At 53.1% G+C, this 14,677-nt stretch overlaps 1 protein-coding gene across 1 annotated transcript in view; it reads left to right on the top strand.

The window, feature by feature from the left end:
• The first annotated feature begins 2 nt into the window (after positions 1-2).
• Positions 3-14,677, top strand: part of WDR1 (WD repeat domain 1) — a 43,905-nt gene continuing 29,230 nt past the window's right edge. The window contains exons 1-3 of the mRNA XM_008017902.3: positions 3-74; positions 487-608; positions 12,705-12,795. Of these exons, the coding sequence (XP_008016093.1) occupies positions 59-74; positions 487-608; positions 12,705-12,795 (229 nt within the window). The 5' untranslated portion in view covers positions 3-58. The remainder of the gene's footprint in view (positions 75-486; positions 609-12,704; positions 12,796-14,677) is intronic.

The raw sequence follows: 14,677 nt of genomic DNA on the forward strand, positions 1-14,677 counted from the left end.
AGCGCGGGCCGGCCCCGGAGGCTCTCGGCGAGCGCGGCGCGGTAACAAGTGGGCGAGGATGCCGTACGAGATCAGTAAGTGCCGCGGCGCGGGGCCCCCGAGCGGCCGGGTGCTGCCCCGGCCCCGGCCCCAGAGCCCTCGGCGCGGTGCGGTTGGAGGGGGGGGTCCTCGGCGCGGGGGAGGGGTGCGGGCGCCGGCCGGAGGCGTGGCGGAGCCGCCGTCTGGGGTGCGGGGCGGGATCCCCGCCGAAGGGGGGGCGCCCCCAAGTTGGCGCCGTGGGCTGAGCCGAAGGAGCCCCGCTGCCCCCAAGGGCCTGGCCCTGGGCGCGGACCAGGAAGTCGTGCGGTCCCCGGAGCTCGTGGAAAGTGGAGGCCGCCCTCCCGGCGCAGTCAACAGGTGACCGGCTAAGACTGGTCCGGGTCCCCTTCATCTCCCTTCTGTCCCCGCCCTGCCCTGACGTGCCCCGCCGCATTTGTGTCTCTACAGAGAAGGTGTTCGCCAGCCTCCCCCAGGTGGAGAGGGGCGTCTCCAAGATCATCGGCGGCGACCCTAAGGGCAACAATTTTTTGTACACCAATGGAAAGTGCGTCATCCTAAGAAACATCGACGTGAGTACCCCCTCCCCCGGGCGCGGTTCTGCTCCGAAGCCACCTTGGGATGGGGGAATTCACCTTCCCCTTCACCCCTCACCTCCTGCCCATTGGCCGGGGAGGGTGAAGGCGCCACGCCCCCTCTATCGGTAGCCACACCTAGGAGCCCCGGAAGCCGGCTTCAGATTCACCCAGGTCCCTTTCTCCTCTTTCTTGATGAGGAAACTGAAGCTTAGTTTGTTTCTGTCTATGGTCATAGCACCCTGAAAGCGCCGGATCGCCTCTGATCTCGGAAGCTAAGCGGGATCAGGCCTGGTTACTATGTGGATGGGAGATTAGATTAGTTCATTCCTTAAAAGCAAGGGCTCCGGATTTGAGAGATCAGACTGACCCAGTCGGCCGCTGCATGACCTTGAGAAGATTGGCGATTTGGGCCTCTCTGAGCCCAAGTTTCCTCATCTGTAAAACATGATGAGATGATGACCACTTCCACTTCCCCTGCGGGCTGGGCGGATGGAATGAATGAGCTGATAGCGTCCCTCAAGCCCAGCGGTGCCTGGTGCACGTTGAGCCCTTGCTGGATGGCACTCAGCTAACTCGCTGTTAATACCCTGGTCTTCCAGTGTGGCAGAGCCCGGACAAACACCCACGGCTCTGGGCCAGCCTGATCTGCCACCATGGATCTAAGCCCCAAAGCAAAAACAGGAAGCAGTGTGTTCCCATGAATCATGCCCTGCAGGCCTCCAGTACCCAGGCTGAAAAGGCTTCTTTCTAGAGCCAGCTCCTTGGGAAATCCTTGCAAGTTCATGTTATCCCTCTGTAATTGTTGGGGTGACCCAGTCTATCAGCCTCCGTCCCTTCCTGGGTTACACACTTAAATTTTGCTTCTCCCTCAGCCTGAGTGATGGAATTGTAGGGGGGAGTTGGAGGTGCCCACCCGGCCATTGGGTGATTTCTCCCGTGCTGTGCTTAGTGGGGCAGCTGGCACAAAGGTGTATGAATTGATTGATTCTATAGGCCATAGGCATACAAGGGTTGTCAACTTAAAGTCAGCCTGATTTCCCTTGGTAGGTTGGGACTGTTGGTCAGACACACTTGTCCTCCAGGAGGCCAGCAACTGGCTGAGGGAAGGAAGGGGTCTTTGGGCCTCAGTTTCCTTTGCTGTGAAAGGAGAAGCCTCTTGGTCTGAAGAGCTGCTGGCACTGCCCCCATCTGTCTCCTTAAGCCGCTGCTGTTCCCCTGCTGGAAGACAGCTCTACCTGCCCAGGATTGCTGGGCACCTCAGATGAGGGGGTGGGAGGGTGTGAGTGTGCTTTGAAGGTGCTAACAACTTGCTAGTCAGATTCCTAGAAAGCCGAAACGGCCTTGCTTAGAACCGGAGAAACGTCACCAGGGATCTAATGGTAATGATCTGGAAGTCTCCAAAGTCAGGTCCTGAAGTTTTTGAGAAAATAAAAATTGAGACACCCCTAAAGAGATATTTAGTAGTTTGGCAATTAAAATCCACTAACACATCCTCAGATACAGAGCAGTAGGATATTTGGTTTTGCCCCTAGCCAGGCCTTCTCTGTCATTGCAGTCCACGTTCACTTCCAGGGAGGGGGCCTCACATACACTACCTGCTGTGCATCTGGCCCTATTGTGGCTTCTTAACCTGCAGCATCTCTTTCCCACCCAACATGGGCCCGTTACTCTAAAGAGGAGTCAGACTTAGCAAGGTGAGGCAGGCCAGTAACTGGAGCTGCTTCTAATAGAGAGGTCGTACAGGGACAGGCACCCCTTCGCAGAAAGCATTTCCCGGCTTGTGAAACCCATTCTACCTGTTTCTGAGATCTGTATTCTTATTCCTTCCCCGTGGTTTGCCATTTTCTCCTCAGGGGTTACCCTCTTTCTCTTCTCATCTATTTTTAAGTTTTTGCGATGCCAGGTCAGCACGAGATGCTACTAATACAGCCCTCCCTGGGCTGGATGTAGATCAGGCACTGAGGCTCTTGTTAGTTGGATGGGTGGACTGGGTACTCAAGTAAAGGTGGGTAAGATTTTTTTTTTTTGTAGGGCAAAGTACTCTTGGGGAAAAAAAAGTGACATGAATTGGCATGACCATTCAGGAAGAAAGATGGTCTGGAATGCAGGCTCAGGGAGGAAAGAGGGAAGAAATGGAGATTAGGACCAGATCATGGAAGATCTAACAGATGTCTCATTGTTATCTCAGACTCAACATACATACCCCAAGCCAAATTGGGGTTTCTCACGTGCTCTTCCCGTAAAAGGGAACACCGTTCCTCCAGCTGTTCAGGCCCCAGACCTTGGACTCCTTTTTCACTCGCTGCTTCGCTTCTGTGCCACATTTAATTTTAACAAATCCTTCTGACTCCACATTCAAATGTCTTCAGAATCTAACAGATTTCCCCTGCTTCCTCTGCCTCCATCCCCAACTAAGCTGTCTTCCCCCACCTGAATTATTGCCCCCGCAAACTCCTCAAAACCAAACAGGCCTCCCTGCTTTGCCCCTTGCTGCCCTGGGATCTGTTCACAGCACTGCTGCTGGAGTGGCTGAAACACAAGACAGGCCTCTAGTGGCGTCCCACCTCAGTGAAAGCCAGAGTCCAAGGCCTGGGCTCCAGCATTCTTGCCTCCTTGCTGTTTCTGGAGCATACCACACATCTGTCTTGGGACCTGCTAGTTTTTGCCTTTGCCTGGACATTCTTTCAGATAGCTGCGAGGCCTGCTCCTTGTCTTCCCTTTGGTTTCTTTTTATTTTTTAACTGGAAGTAGAGGCTCACTCCGTCACCCAGGCTGGAATGCAGTGGTGTGATCTTGGCTCACTGCAACCTCCACCTGCCAGGTTCAGGCGAATCTCCTGCCTCAGCCTCCCGAGTAGGGAGGACTACAGGTACATGCCAATACACCTGGCTCATTTTTGTATTTTTTAGTAGATAACAGGATTTCACTGTGTTGGCCAGGCTGATCTTGAACTCCCAACCTCAAGGGATCCGCTCACCCACCTTGGCCTCCCAAAGTACTGGGATATAGGTGCGAGCCACCACACTGGGCCTTTTCCCTTGGTTTCTACTTAGATGTCGTCAGCTTAATAGAGGGGCATCCCCGGAATAGAATTTTCCCTTCTCGGCCTTCTCTCTTTCTCATTGCTGACAATAAGTAGGAAGCAAGCTAACAAGCAGCAGGCTACTGCTGCTTACAAGTGCATAGGTATCTGCCTGTCCCGCTAACGGCGGCAGCTCCAGGCGAGCAGGGCTTTCCCCTGTTTCAGTCGCTGCCATGTCCTCACCTAAAAGAGTGTCTGGCACACAGTAGGTGCTCAATGAGTTACTCATTGATTAAAAAGCCTGGAAAACCAGGCTGTGTCGTGAAGATAATAAGCAGCCACTGAGATCTTACTGCGAGAGAATAAGGAAAGCTCAGCTCAGTGTAGATTGCCAGACCTAAATTTTGTGGGATCTGCCTTTCAAACCTAAGAGGCAAGCACTCTTGCCAACTTTGCACTTGGAGCCCCCTCTGTCATTTGTTGACTTAAAAGCTGTGTTGTGAACCCAGCATAATGGCACTTCTTAAACTTGTAGAAAAAGGGTGTTTCTTGTCTATTTCTTTCAACATGTGCCATTGCCTCACCTGGAGAGGCAGCTCTTCTTTGTAGAGTGAAAAGACTATAATGGCCATCTAGAAAGTAATATTCCAGAAGGAGAGAGCTCTGAGAAGGGGATTCCAGTGAACCATGTGTACACGGTGTTTGAGGGATGGTAGTACCCCATGGAGAAGGGATGGGTAGTCTGTGCTTCGGGGGTCTAAGGAAGGCTTCCTTCAGGTGCTGGTACCTCCTCGGTCTGGGGTGGTTCCTTCTAAGTTTCCTTAACCTACCTGCATCACCTCTGCCTCTTAGGACCTCTGTGCAAAGACTGGGAAGGGTCACCGCTAGTGGCTGTGAACGAACCTGTTGGTGATTCTGAACAAGGCACAGGACCATCCTACACTAAAGAATTACCCAGCCTAAAATGCCAGTAGTGCCAGTAGTCCCTGTTTAGAAAGAAAAAAACAAAAAACCAGCTTTTGCCTCACAACAGAGCCTCTCTTGTGCTGTGCCAGCCAGCCAGCAGATTTGCTATGCAGGCAAGTTTGGGGCCTGCTTTTTAAAGTATCCAGTTCCTAGATACCAGAACTAAAATACACATTTGGAAAAGTGATGTTTATAAAATTGAGTTTCTGGGAGTGCAAGGTTTGTAGCAGTTTTAACACTGGTGGGAACCCAGGCACAGTGTCAACGGACTTTTCTCCTTGAACAGGGGGCAGGCCAAGTGGTGGGGGGGGGACTGGGCTCACTCTTGGTTTCCCTTGGTGCGATCTGCCACCATTCACATGCAGAGGACTCCCCTGTGTTTCCTGCAGATTGGGGGTAATGGCGGCACAACAGATGGCTTGAGGACTGACCTAGCTGCTTCTCTGGAATTGCACGCCTGCTGAGTCCCTGCGTGTATCCAGATGGCCATTGGCCTGTGGGGGTGCAGAATGGAGGCCCTACCTGCATGGAGCTCACTGTCCTGGGTGGGAATAAAATAAACTCTAGGTGGCAGAAGGAAGTGGTGCGTTGGATTATCACCTGGGCGCAAACAAGCTGGCAGCAGCGCCTGCCAGGTGCAGAGCCAGGAACCTCTAGGCCTTCAGTCTGACCACCTGATGGCCGGGGAAGCAGAGGGAAGTGGGGGGGCCTTCATCTCAGCAGAATCTGAGTGGCTGCAGATGCCAGTCAGAACCCTGGGCTCCTGCGCATGGGACCACATCTGGGAGGCCTGAAGGGCCCGGTGCTTATGGGCTGTGACTGTGACACTGAGCGTGAGGGGAGTGGACAGGACCCAGGCTGGGAGGTCCTAGTGTGCCGTGGTGGCAGGTGGCTCACACAACCCTACTATAGCCCAGCCCTGCTCTGAAGGCCACTGGAGCCATTCAGACGTCTCACAGACAAGTCATCGGATCAAGCCTACGGTAAGGAGAAGTTCTGTATCTTAAGATCTGAGGCCAATTAGGAAGCTGCTCAAAGATGAAGAAGGCGTCAACACAGGTCCTTATTGGGTGGTGCAGCCATCTCTGGCTCACACGTTTCCCGCACACGTTTACTAAGCCCTTGTCTTGGCAGTCCTTACCCTAAGCCACAGAGCACCAGGATTAAAATTAGTGATTTTCAGGGAGGGGCGGTTTTCCCCCACCTCATTCCCCTGAGGGATATCTGGCAATGTTTATAGACATTTTTGTGCCATTGGTATCTGAAGTCAGGGATGTGGCCAAACATTCTACAAGATACGTGGCCATCCTTCCGCAAATAACTGTCCATCCCCAAATGCCAGTGGTACCAAGGTTGAAAACTCTGGTAAAGAACCTTCGAAGGCGCCAGGTTAAGTGCTTCAAAAGAACAATGCCCTGGGTGCTCTGGGAGTGTGAGGAAGGAGCCAGCTGTGCCACAGAGTAGCGGGGACAGCTGCTGGAGAAGTGGCGCATTTGAGTTGGGTCTTGAAGGATGAATAAGAGTTCTCCAGGAGGAGCGTTGAGACACATGGCAGAAGTGGGGCGAGACCAGGCAGGAAACAGCATGTGCACCTGGGTCCTTCAGCCCTACTGTGGCCTTCTGTGGGTTGCTTTTGGTACATGTCTTGTGTCTTGCCCTATTGGAGGTAAGGGGAGGGATACCGAAGCCATCTCTGAGGTAAGAGAAAAGGTTTAGCCTCATGCTTAAGACTAGTGGAGAGATGGCCTTGCCCAAGAGTGGTTGGAGATGGTTCTTTGGTGCGTGACCTCCACCTTCTGCAAGGCCCTTGTTAGGAACAGCTGTGGACACAGGCAAGGGCCCTCTGCATCTCTTCACCATCTCAGTGATAGGCGGGCACTCCCTGCCCTGGCGATGTGCCTGCTCCTTAGTCCTGTGGGTCCTCAGCTTTGGTCACCTTGCTTGTCTCTTCTACATATGGGTCCTGCCTGCTCTCCAGGGTCTTACCCAGAGAAAGGCCAGCAGCCCACCCCTACCCCTGCCCTACTGTCCAATCCAGTGCATACCCCTGAGCACCTCTCTGTTCTTTGCTGAGTATATTTCGTGCTGGTCTGTGGCTGACACTTGGTGTGCTTGCCACTTCTGTTTCCACGCCTGCGAGAGTGGGAGGAATGTTATCATGGGATCAGTGTAACGTTTAACTGAGCTAATTCGTAAAGCGTCTTCAGAAGGTTGTCTGGACCCTTGCGGGGACCTCTGCTTTTGTCTTCGTGACTGCCCTGCTGGGTGGATGCCCTCATCTCTCCTTTGAGAGGTGAGGATGCTGAACCTCTGGAAGGTGCTGGGATTTGAACCCTGGCAGCCACCCCCAGGTCTACTTTTTCGACTCATCAGTTAAGGCCCTGGTGGGCCGTCGGTGGGGAGTATTAGGCGAGGGGAAGACTGAAAAGGGAGGTGGCGGTGACCTGCTCACACGTAGTCCAGTGAGGGCTGCTGCTGTGCAGGGACACACAGTGAGTCCCCCCAGGCCTGTTTCAAAGCATCTGAGGCTGAGCTGGGAGGCAGGAAGGGAAAGTCGTTCAGGACATGGCGACCTGTGAGTGACCACCCCTGTCCACAGCCAGCTCAAGGAGCTGCCTGTGCACTGTTCAGAAGCACACAGCTGGTTGGCCAGTGCAGACTTTATTCTCTGCGTTAAAGAATCACACTAACATTGGGGCCAACCGTAAGAAACAGAACAAAACCGCAGGGAGGAGTAAAGGCCACCACAGATGGTCCCTGATTTGCAGTGGCATGACCTGGCATGGCATGAAGGTGGCAAGCATTCGGTACCTCCCTTGACTCACCGTGGTGTTAGTTACGTGCTCATAACCCATGATGAGTCAGGAGCAACTGGCCCTGAGTTCAGGTCTGGCGCGCCACTTACCAGCTGGGTGGCCTGGGGCACATCGCCCAGTGTCTACCTTAGTTTCTTCATCATGTGGGATTATGAGGTTACCTTCCTTACAGCAGGTGTTGTGAGGTTTCAAAGAGAATCCACTAAGGGCCCACCCAGGACCTGAGAGTGAATAGTAAGTGGCCGGTGGGGATTTGTTTCTTCATAAACAGCTACCAGGCTGCAGCCAAGTTCTGGTCTTTGTGGGTATTTGGCAGCTGCAGTGGTGAATCAGGTGTGAACCCTCCGCGCTGTGGTGCAGAAGGCAGGTGGGGCACAGGTGATGTGTGCTCCAAGGTGGCAAGTAGTGCAGGCAGTGGGGTGGGAGTCAGGGAAGATGGGGTTCAGGGTGGGAGAGATCATTTCTAGCTTGGAGCATCAGGGAAGGCTTCTTGGAGGAGATGGCCTTTGTCTGGGCCTTAGAAGATAATTAGGAGAAGGCATTGTGTCGCAGAAGTTTACATTCCTGCTTTCGAGCTGAGGTTTTTCGCTGTCATTCAGCCTTGCCCTTAGTTGTAGTCACCAGTGAACAGAAAGGCCCTGGCCAGTTGTGTTTATGCAGGTCAGTTACAGCAGTGACGGCTTTCAGCCTCTGTTGCTTGCAGGAGCTTGGAGTATTTGCAAAGCCAGTGCCCTGACTGAAAACTCACGCTCACTCGGCCTGGGTGTACCATGGAGGATGCCTGAGACTTTCTCTGGGGTTCCCAGGGGCAGTCGGCAGTGAAAGGAGAGCACAGGAGGCCCCTTCGTCAGTGTTGTGTCGTTGACTGCTGAAATGTTTTTTGCTTGGGCAGGTATCTCCAACCTTCTAGCATGTTCCATCAGGTTCACTGTGGGCCAGGAGCTGAGATACCAGTGCCAAGCCTTGAGACCCAAGCCCCAGGACCCAGGGTCATCAACAGCCTACCTATAAATTGGAGTAGTGACCTCTGATCCCTCCGTCACCACCTGAGACTGGGAGGACATAGGAAAGTAAGAGAGCTTTGGGGGGCTCGCTAATTGTAAGTGATGCTGCCTGGGCATAGCAGAGTTAAGTAAATGTCGCTTCTGTGCGCTTGTTTGCATGACCTGTGTATTAGAGTGAGTCTCAAAGGCGGGACAGAAATTGGACAGGTGCTGGGGGGTAGTTTGTTTAGGTTTTCCATTCAACAGCATTCTCAGAAGAAGACCAGCTATTCCTGGGCAGGATGCCTCAGTGCACAGGTGGGAGGTGGGGGCTGGTGGGTGGGACCTGAGCATGGTGTGACAGAGTAGAATGGCCTTCCGGGGTCAAGTCCAAGGCTTCTGCTTCAATAAGGGTACCACTGGGCCTTGAACCAGGCCCTGTGTTGGCAGGGCTGGGTGCTGTCACGTGCTGAAGTCCATAGGTCCTGGGTCTGCATCACGTATGTGACTCCTTGATTGCTGGCTGGTGTCCTTCATGTTCTCAGAGGCCCCCTGGCCTCCTCCAGGGGTGGTGGCAGAATTCTGGGGCTTGTGTCGAGGTCTCGTCCCAGCCCCAGCTCTGGCCCTCACAGGCCCTGACCCCCACGTGTGGAGGCCACTGGGGAAGGGGTCTGGGGCCAGCATGGTAGAGGGGATGCACCTGTTCTGTCCTCAAGGGTGGGGGTGAGGGGCCGTGGGTTGGGGTAGTCGGCCCAAGGAGTGACTGGCAACATCAAGGCAGCAGCAGGGCAGCGATGAGTAGGCTGAAGCCTGGAGGGAGCTCAGGAAGGGTGGGTTGCAAGCCTGATTACCTCAGGGCGGGGATTTGAAGACTACTGGCTTGGTGGAGGGTGGAGATGAATTCCAGAGCAGTTATCGCTCTTCCCAGGAGGAACAGGTGACAATGGTGGAGGTGAAAGAGAAGGTGGGTTGGGAGTTGGCAAGGAAAGCTGGGCAGGCCTGGGGTGAGGACTGAACGGCAGCCTCCCACTGCCGGAGCTGGCCCAGCCTGCAGCAGCATGAGAAGAAAGCCTGGGAGGAGGGGTGTCCCTGAGTGGGCAACTCCAAGGCTCCTCATGGCGGTCTCCCCCATCCCCTAGGGAGATGGGGAGATAGCACTTTTGCCCCACAGCGGCACTGGGGCTCCTGGAATTGGCTTCCTGCCCTCCCTGTTTCGTTTTCCCTATTCCAGAGTTTTTCCCCAAATAAGCTTCTCAACCCCGAGTCTCATTCTTCTTCCCCAAGATGATAGGAGAGGGAGGAGGCTGGGGAGAGCGGGGCACTCTGAGGGTGTCAAGGTGCCATCTCGACCCAGCTGGTGGGGACAGAGCCTCACAGGTCGAGTGACATGTGGGGGTGGGAGGTATCTTTCTGGCTGTAGTAAGCATCCTCCCTCTGCGAGCTGAGGAGCTGGGGAGGAGACTGCTCTGACTCAGATGTAAGTCATTATCTGCAGTTTGGAGTGTCTCAGCCCCCACCGCTGACCCAGTTGTATTTAGAATACAAACGAGAGTGAGTGATTCATCAGCTGGCAGTATTCTGGTGCCCTTTGGGGTTTTTACACACAGCCCTGACCATTTAGGGGAAGGAATTTTTAGGGGCAGAACTTCCTCCTATGCCCCCGCCTAGTCATCTTCCATCTCTGGATGCCCTCCCCTGCCGAAGGCGAGTGGGAGCCCCACCCTTTCTACGGCAGTGTGGCCTGGGGAGGAGGTTGCCCAGGCTGGGAGAGCCCATGAGGCCATCTGTCTGGGGGGATGGGCAGGTGCCCCTGTATGTGAGCGTGAGACCTCCCCACCCCCAGTCAGCTGTGAGTGGACACCCAACAGGGTCTTGGAGGGGCTGCCTGTTAACTGGATCGTTTTCTTGCCAGGTGTTTTGGGTGGGGATTTGTCAATGTCAGAATATGAAGGACTAATTGGAGTGGGAGAGGGTTGGATTGGGCAGACATTTAATAGATAGCGAGTGTCTTCGTTTTATTGAGGTGTAATTTAGATACAGTAGAATTTGTCAGTATTCAGTGTGTGGCTTGGATCTTGGCAGATACCGATATAGTCCCATAACCACCACCCCAGTCATGACAGAACGTTCCAGTCACTCCGGAAGGTGCCCCCTCCGACCCCTTCCACCCTGGCCCCCAGCAGCTGCTTGTCTGCTTTCTGTCATTGGGGTTGCCTTTTCTAAAATCTTCGTTCATACGAAGTGAGAGGCAACATGTAGTCTTTTCTCTGTGGCTTTTTCACTTCGCATAGTGTGTTGGAGATAGCTGGTGTTGAGTGCATTTGCACTTTGTTCCTTTTTACCACTAAGCAGCGCAGTGTGTTGCATGTTTCTCTGTTCACCTGTTGATGGATATTTGGGTGTTTCCAGTTTTTGGCCATTGCAAAGAAAGCTGCTGTGAGCATTGCTCACATGTGTTTTGGTGGACACGTGCTTGCATTTCTCCAGGGCAGATGCCTAGGAGTGGGGTTGCTGGAGTTTGGTGTGAGTAGTGTCCGTTTAGGTTTATAAATAACCTGCCCAACTCTTTTCCTACTGTACTATTTTGCATGTCCACCAGCGGTGTGAACATTCCAGTGTCCCCACCCCTCTACCCTTGCCAGCTCTTGGTGATGTCAGTCTTTTCTTTTTATTGATTCTAGTGAGTATGGAGTGGGGAGTGGTATTCCGTTGTAGTTTTGTCTTGCATTTCCCAAGACTAATGACACCGAGTGCTTTTTCATGTGCTTACTTGTCGTTCATAATATCTTCTTTGGATAGACACCTTGATACATTCTAATTTCACTGGCAAATGATTATCCCAAAATGGATTAATTTATGACAAGTGTCTATTACATCACATAATGCTGTATTGTCTTAGGGATGAAAGAGAAGGTCTGTGTAAACTTCTTTTTTTCTCCTCAAAACCACTTATTGAGATGGCTAGTGAGATAAAGGTCATGTGAAGCAGGTCGCAGCAGAGTTAGAGGAGATGGACAGGAATGCTAGGGACTATGATGTGTGTTGTGCCATCCCTGGGGACATGTGAAATGATCTGGAAGCGCAGAAGAGTGTTATGGGTAGCTTGGGCCGTACTCGGAGGCTTCATGGAGGAGGGAACGCTTCCGTTAGGCCTAATGGGTGAGTGGGTGTCCGCAGGCAAGGAGAGGTGCTGGCTGAGGGCACAGACTGCACAGAGACGTGGAGTTAAACAGGATGGCAGAAGGTGGGCGGGAATCGGGGTGTATACTTCTGTGGTCTCAGTCTCGTGAGATGGGGGCAGTGTGGGGATCTTGTGACCTGGAGGCCCCTCGGGGCTTGGAGGAGGGGTCTAAGGAACATGAGGGGTGGGGTGGCAGCAGGTGGGGTCATGCTAGGGGTGCCCGGGCAGCCTCACAGGAATCTGATGTGTCCTAAGCCTCAAGCCAGCAGGAAGCTGCCTCTTTCAGAGAGTACTTGGTTTGTAAAAAGCTGACAGCAGGTATCAGAGATTAGATGGCCACGTCTTTATTCCCTCCTGAAAGAAAGCTTCACTGTGGAGACAGATTGAGAGCAGCCCAGTGTGTGTGTGTGTTTCCATTTCACTGAGGCCTCGCGTGTGTGTGCATGCAGGGAGGGAGGCGCAGGGATCTACTTTTAGCACATTACATGTTAAAACCTCATTGCCGAAGACGCTTCTAGGCTCAAATGTTGGCCCCATTTTTGCCACAAAGTCCACCCAGCCTTTGATCTGTGCTGTGAAAGGGAGTGGGGAATCGACTTTCCTTTCCAAACCCAGGTTTTTGATAGGGAGGGCTCCCACAGCTTGTCCTGCTCCGCTCCTGTGCAGCACAGCCAGATGCCGTGTTTGGGGTCCAGCATGGACTGGCAGCCGGGAGAGCTGGTCCTGAACAGGGAAGAGAACAGAGCACTGGAATGAATGCAGCTTCCCACAAATGGGAGGGTTTAGAACCAGTGCTTCTTGCTCTAATCCAACTTTTGGTTTGTGTATGTGATTCACTGATACACTTGTTCTGTATTATGGAAAGTACAGAAAAGGAAAGAAATCGCCTTGTACAATCATAGACTAAAGAAAATAAAGTAACATAAAATTCTGTCACCCAGAAATAGGTGGGCAGGCATTAGGTATGTAGGCAAGTGGTATGCTTCTGCGATTTTCTTCATGAAGGTTTTAGCTTCAGTGTTTCTTTGTACACCCCTTTCACCCCAAATCTGTTGATGTGGAGAGCTGGAAGCTTGACTGCTTCTCCATTCCTTCTGTTCATTCCGGGGTCTCCTCCTGCAGAACCCAGCCCTTGCTGACATCTACACGGAGCACGCCCATCAGGTGGTGGTGGCCAAGTATGCGCCCAGCGGATTCTACATTGCCTCTGGAGGTACTGTACGGGGGCAAGGCTCGTGGACACTTGTGGAGGCCTGGGTGGCGCTCAGGGCCCAGGGCCAAGCTGGGCTTCTGGCCTTGGGAGAGTGGGAGGAGGGAGGTGGGGGGGTGGGGGAGCAGGCTGGGGGTAGTGGGTTAGTTGAGGGGAGCCAGTGTAATTAGTTTCAGCTGAGGCTGACAAGGAATGTGTAAGCCAGGCTTGTCCAACCGGCGGCCCACGAGCTGCATGTGGTCCAGGACGGCTTTGAATGCAGCCCAACACAAATTCGTAAACTCTTTAAAACATGAGGTGTTTTTGCTTTGCTTTGCTCTTCTCTTTTCAAGCTTATCAGCTATCATTAGTATTAGTGTATTATATCTGTGGCCCAGGGAAGCCAAAAGATTAGACACCCCTGGTATAAGCTACCAAAATGCCCTTTTTCAAAACTGGCCTTAGTTCTAGAACAGAAAGTACACTTTCTAGTTTGTAGTGTTCCAGGTAGTTCCAGCTTGGAGATCAGCAGAAATGCCACCATGAGGTTGGCCAGGGACCTTTTGCAGGAAGCCATGGCATGGTATGTTGGAGTCATGTGGGCCGTGTGTGTGTGTGAGAATTGATGTTTTGTTTTGTGTCATCCTTACCCGCCGCTCCTTTCCCAGTGCTAGCACAATGCTGGCCTCCAGGCCAGTGCTCACGTTTTATTTGTTTTATTTGTGGACCGGGCCTTTGCTCTCCGCAGCCTGGGCTTTTGTGTGGCTCAGTGGGAGGCTAGGCAGAGGCGGGGGTGGAGAGATCTTTCCTCTTGAAGGATGTTTTTTTATTCACTTAGTTCTTTGACGTAGAGCTTTTCCTGTATACAGATGGGAATAAGAGGCACAGGAGTAAGAGTGGTACCCCTTCTAGAGTGGTGGCCCACTCATTCATTCACTCACTCATTCATTCATAAGCTCAACAGATACTACTGCCTGCCTTGCCTAGCCATCTGCAGCCCAGGGAGGCCAAGTGAGTAAGCTGATGTGGGCCTCATCAGCCTCTCTGGAGAGTGACGACTATGACCAGATTGCTGAGAGAGCTAAGCAGCCAGTAGGGGAGGGTAGGATTCACAATACCGTGGCCCTCTGCCTGTACCACCCTGCGTGTGCACAGCAGCCTGTCCTGAAGGGTGTGTGGGAGATGGTGGGCCTTGGGGTTGGGGAAGACCTGGGTTCGGCTTCGTCTTAGTCTGCTTTGTACTGTTATGACAGAATACCGCAGACTAGGTAATTTACAACTAACAGAAATGTATTCGCTCACAGTTCTTGGGGCTGGGCAGTTGGACAGCAGGGGCCGGTATCTGTCAAGAGCCTTCTGCTGAGTCATTCCATGGTGGAAGAGCAGAGAGAGAAGAGGGGCTGGGCTTGTCCTTTTATCAGGAAGCCACTCGTGTCATAATACCCATTCCTGAGGACAGAGCCCTCCTAGCCTAATTACCTCTCCATAGGCCCCATCTGCAAACACTGGTGCGTTGGGGATTAAGTTTCCAGTGCTTTTGGAGGGGGCACATTCAGACCATGGCAGCCTCTTCCTGGCTGCATAGCCTTCATTGAGTAACTCACCTTCCTGGGCCTGAATTTTCTCCTCCAAACTGGGGCTGCTAATGCCTGCCTCTAATGCCTGCCTCTAATGCCTGCCTCGTAGGGTGTGGTGAAGGAGCCAGTAAGGCGTGGACGTGCCCAGCATGGCTCTTGCACTAATGAGTACTTACCCCCTGGGTGACCCATTACCTGTCACAAAACTGAGGCTCTGTTCTGACCAAGCCAGGCCGCTGGGTGAGCTGGCGGCTGCTGTTGGCGGTCGGCCGTGCTCACGGTGAAGGGTTGGGCCCACAGTCTGGCTCATAGTAGGCATTTAATGGTTT

Source organism: Chlorocebus sabaeus, chromosome 27 (genome assembly GCF_047675955.1).
Source record: "Chlorocebus sabaeus isolate Y175 chromosome 27, mChlSab1.0.hap1, whole genome shotgun sequence".
Classification (NCBI taxonomy): Eukaryota; Metazoa; Chordata; class Mammalia; order Primates; family Cercopithecidae; genus Chlorocebus; species Chlorocebus sabaeus.